The sequence below is a fragment of the Talpa europaea genome, assembly GCF_964194135.1.
Source record: "Talpa europaea genome assembly, chromosome: 9".
NCBI classification, from domain to species: Eukaryota; Metazoa; Chordata; class Mammalia; order Eulipotyphla; family Talpidae; genus Talpa; species Talpa europaea.
The window spans coordinates 71,836,333-71,841,698 of NC_140076.1; the positions used below are offsets into that span (position 1 = coordinate 71,836,333).

The 5,366-nt window shown below is 34.4% G+C and overlaps 1 protein-coding gene across 1 annotated transcript; it reads right to left on the bottom strand.

Moving 5' to 3' along the window:
- Nucleotides 1–451: 451 nt before the first annotated feature.
- LOC311176731 (olfactory receptor 7A17-like) lies at nucleotides 452–1,402 on the bottom strand (the record flags this gene model as incomplete). Its single annotated transcript, XM_084242378.1, has 1 exon — nucleotides 452–1,402. The coding sequence occupies exon 1, from the start codon at nucleotides 1,388–1,390 to the stop codon at nucleotides 452–454; it is 939 nt and encodes a 312-aa protein (XP_084098504.1). The 5' UTR covers nucleotides 1,391–1,402.
- Nucleotides 1,403–5,366: the final 3,964 nt, after the last annotated feature.

Below are 5,366 nucleotides of genomic sequence, written 5' to 3' on the forward strand. Positions count from 1 at the left end.
TCCTTGTAATATAGAGTTTTATAAAAATGATTTGAAGGGATAACGTATAGAAAGGAGAAACTGATTCAAAGCTAGTAAATGAGTCTGCAGCACTTTAGTAAACACTATAATCCTGTACAACAACTTAAGTTCCACATCATTAATATCTTCTTAGGATTTACACATTTCATGACAGTTCTTAGGATTTACACATTTCATGACAATGTTTTTTTGAAAACAAAACATTGATGAGGTCATTACTGGAAACCTAGCCATCACCATTTTAAGTCAATGGGTCCTGTTGAATTACTTTCCTTCCAAAGTAGGAAAGAAAAAATCTGAAATTTTGAAATAGTTTTAGAGATAATGAAGAAATATATCAAGACAATCTAAGGAACAATAGTATTTTTTTATGCCAATATTGTTCTTGGTTACTCATAGACACTTCTGTAACTCCAAGCAAATATTTCTGTTACTTATTGAAAGTGACTGTGCTTACAAGGCTTTTCAGGCCTGCCCTAATATCCTTGTTTCTCAGACTGTAGATGAACGGATTCAACATTGGTGTGACCACAGTGTACATCACAGAGGCTATTGCACTAGCCCTATTATTTTGGGTAGCAGCAGAACTGAGATACACAGCAAGACCTGTGCCATAAAACAAGGAAACTACTGAGAGGTGAGACCCACAGGTAGAAAATGCTTTGTACTTTCCCATTGTTGATGTAATTTTCAGTATGGAGGAAACAATTTGAGAATAACTAAAAACAATGCCAGAGAGGGGAATAATGCCCATGAGCACAGTGGCAAAATACATCTCTATCACATTGAGGAGGTTGTCAGAACAGGCAAGTTGAATAACCTGATTGATTTCACAGAAGTAGTGGGGGATCTCTGAGTCAGTACAGAAGGACAGATGCAACACCAGTAAACCACGTATCAAAGAGTCTGTGACACTAAATATCCAGGATATCAGCAATAGCAAGCCACAGAACCTGGGATTCATAATGGTTGTATAGTGCAATGGGTGGCAGATGGCCACAAACCTGTCGTAGGCCATAGCAGAGAGGAGAAAAATGTCCAATTCTGCAAAAAGGATGAAAAAATATATTTGGGTGAGGCAACCTTCATAAGTGATGGTTTTGTTCTGAATATAGATATTCAGTAGCATTTTTGGGATAGTGGTAGAGGTGAAACAGATGTCTGAAAAGGACAGGTTGGAGAGGAAGAAGTACATGGGTGTGTGTAGGTGAGAGTCAGTGATGGTAGTTAGAATGATAAGCAGATTTCCAGAAAAAGTGATCAAATACATAGAAAGGAAAAGACCAAAAAGGAGGGGCTGAAGCTCTGCTTCTTCTGAGAGTCCAAGCAGGATAAATTCTGAAAACTGTGTGTTATTTTCTAGTTCCATTTCACTGGTGTGACTGTCCCTAAAGAGGCAATAAGAGCAATAAATACAAATAGCCATTGTCAGTCAACTGTACTACTACTGATTATATTTTCACATAATATAAAGCAAATATTACATTTTTCATGTAAATTCCTGCATTTTATCAATGGACCAAATTCAGTTTAGATTAAAATTTCAAAGGAGTAAAAATGTAACCATTGTCTATCTGCCACTAACCACACTCTACTTAGCAATCTAGTACCTAGTCATATCTTATTCCTTTAAGGTAGCATTCTTTCTACCATATCTCTGAGATAGACTCATCTATATTCTTGCTCTTGAGAGCATCGTCAATGAACCTGAAGCATTAGAATTATGTGTGAAACTCATTACCAATGCAGTATTATATGAGCAAAACAATATGTTCAGCTAGTCAGAAATGCAGTCATTGTTCTGTTTATTTATTTTTTGTTAATGGTCCTCATAGTGCTATGAGGTAAACAAATGACCATATCATGGCTGATTAACATAACAAGCTTTATTTTCTCACAATTTGAAAGTCCAGAATCTTGAAGTTAGTTTCATGGAGCTAAGTCAAGTTATTGAAAGAGCTGACTACTTTTTGAGGCTGCAAAGGTGAGTCTGGTTTTTTGCTTTTCCTACTTCTGGAGACCACTTGAATGACTCAGACTCTTTCTTGAATTACTCCATCTTTTTATTTCTATCATATCATGTCTCTCATCTCCTGCTTCCCTTGTAAAGAAAGCTGTGATGCAAATGGGGGCCTTCCCAGACTTGATAATTCAGAAATATCACCACAACTAAAAATTCTTAGTTTAACCTACATTCAAAGTCCTTTTTTTCATACATGTTATGTTTCCAGGTTCTACGGATTAAGATGAAGGAATTAGGGACATTACTCAAACTACCACAGCAGCATGCAGAAATAAAAGTGAATTCAGATCATGTGCATAGACATGAAAAGATGACAAGTGACAATAATATATACATTTATGTCATACATTACTATTGCATAATGAAGAAAGGGCTTAGCTTTATGTGCTGGATTTCTGGTATGGAGTTTCTAAAATCCTTGATATTTCCAAAGTGGAAAAAAAAGGTCCCTGTGATGTTAATAAAGTGACTTATGGTGGATCCTTGGATAGCTTCAGTATGGGTTCGTCACTTGAAGGAACATGTGATCAGAAGTTTGGGTCTTATAGCTATCACAACCTCCAGGCATGTGCAGGAGGCTGGAGATTATATACAGTCACAAGGTGAATGATTGAATACAGCATACATATGTAATAAAACCTCAATAAAGACTTCACATTGGAATCGAGAGTTTCTTGGGTGGTGAACACATAAATTTACTATATTGGTGATACAGCCTGACACTATGGGAAGGGGGAGAGCATTAAAATTCTGTATTTGGTTCCCTTCCAGACCCCATTCTATATGTATATTTTACTGCCCATGGGTTGTATCTTTCATAACAAAAATGTTGAATCACAATTATAGTACTCTTTAAGTCATTCTCATGAATTATTGAACCTGAGGTGCCATTTGGAATCCCAAAATTTGATGTCAGTTCATCAGAAGTTTGTGTCTTCTGGGAGCCTGATAAACTGACTGGAATCTAATGTAAAAGCTGTACTATTAAACTGTGGTATCTGCCACCGCCTGCGTGGTTAGAGTCAGATTTGAATTACAAGACACTCAGCTGAGGTTGAAATAGAAAAACTACATGTGCTGTACTTCATAGCACTACTCTGATAAAGTCTTATAATCATCGTTTTATAAGCTTTGTGTGGTTGGTAGAATTGTAATAAAACCCCCATGCTCTTTATCCATGCTCTTTACCCCCGTGATTAAGTTATGTGGCAGATTTATTTTTTTGCATATATAATTAAATGCTTGAATAAAAAACAAGAAAAAACCTAAATAAACAACCTTGCTACTAACCTTGGGAACTAGAAAAATAATTTAAAAAAATACCAAGAAGGAGTAGAAGGAAATAAAACTCAGAGCAGAAGAAATGAGATGGAAGTCAAAGATAGTCCAAAAGATCAATGAACCCCAAAGCTGGTTCTTTGAAAATATAAAGAAAATAAACAAACATGTAGCTACACTCATAAAGAAAAAAAGATGCAACTCAAATAAAAGAAATCAAAAATGAAAGAGAAGTTACAACAGATACTACAGAAATTCACAGGGTAATAAGAGATTACTATGAACATGTACCTGCGAAAAAGATTCTACAACCTACATGAGGTAGACAGATTCTTAGAAGTATACAATTATCCAAGACTGAATAGGGAAGAAGTAGAAAACCTGAACAAACCAATCACAAGCCAACAAACTGAAATAGCAATCAAAACTCTCCCAAATACAAAAGTCCAGGACTAGATGTCTTCACTAGCAAGTTCTAACAAACCTTTAGAGAATAACAAATACATACCCCACTCAAACTCTTAAAAAATTGAGAAAGAAAGAATATTTCCAAACATATTTTATGAGGTCAATATTATACTAATACCAAAACTAAACAAAGACAATATAAAAAAAGAAAACTACAGACCAAATATCCCTAATGAACATCAATGCAAAAATTCTCAATAAAATCTTTGCAAACTGAATCCAATGATGCATTAAAAGGATTATACTTCACAATCAAGTGGGATTTATACCAAGAACACAAGGATCATTCAACATCCAAAAATCAATCAATATAATTCACCACATCAAATAAAAGAAAGTAAAAACCAAATGAGAAAGTATGAGAAAAGATTCAGCAGCAAAATGTAACATATCTTAACACAATAAAAGTCACATATGACAAATCCACAGCTAGTTCCATTCTCAATAATGAAAAACTGAAAGCCTTTCCACTAAGATTCAGTATAAGACAAGGATGTCCTTGCTCACCACTCCTATACAATATAGTATTGGAAGTTCTAGCTAGAGCCATTAAGCAAGAGAAATCTACAAAAGGAATCTAAATTAGGAAAGAAGTGAAGCTGTCATTATTTGCAGATGATATGATGATATATATATGTATATATATATATATATAGAGAGAGAGAGAGAGAGAATCCTAAAGACGCACAAATACACTGATTAAAACAATAAACCAATGTGTTTTAGTGGCAGCAAGTGGCAGGCTTCAAAATCAACAAACAAAAATCAGTTGCCTTCCTATGTGAACTGAAAGAAGACGTTAAGAAAGTCATCACATTTAAAATATCACCAAAAAAAAAAAAAAAGAATTAAGTACCTGAGAGTAAGCCTAACAAAGGAGGTGAAGGACATACAAAGGAAACTATAAGACATTGTTAAAAGAAATAGAAGACACAAAAAAAATGGAAAGCTATTCCTTCCTCATCGATTGGAAATATAACCAATGTCAAAGTGGCCACCCTACACAAAGCAATTTATAGATTCAATGCAAAGCCAATAAAATCTCAATGGCATTCTTCAAATCATCAAACAAATATTACTGAAATTCATATGGAAACAAAGAAGTTCATGAATTATTCAAAGTTCTCATGAGTAAAAAAATGAAAAATGGTGGTATTACACTTTCAGACTTCAAACTCTACTTTAAGTCATAATAATTAAAACACATATTATTGGAACAAAAACAGATACACAGACCAATCGAATAGAACTGAGAGCCCATAAATAAAACCACACATATGTGGACAACTAATTTATAACAAAGGAAGAAAGGAAGAATATACACTGTGACAAGAAAGCCTCTTCAAAAAAACGTGTTGGGAAAAATTGTACTGCCACATGCAAAAGAATGAAACTAGACTACTCACACTACACATAAAAAATCAACTATAAATGTATAAGAAAACAAGAGTGTAAGTCCTGAAACCATAAAATACGCAGGAAAAAAACAGGCAAAACACCCCCAAAAGAAACTTCAGAAGTATCTTTGCAGATTCATTTCCAGCAGCAAGAAGAATATAAACTGGGACTATATCAA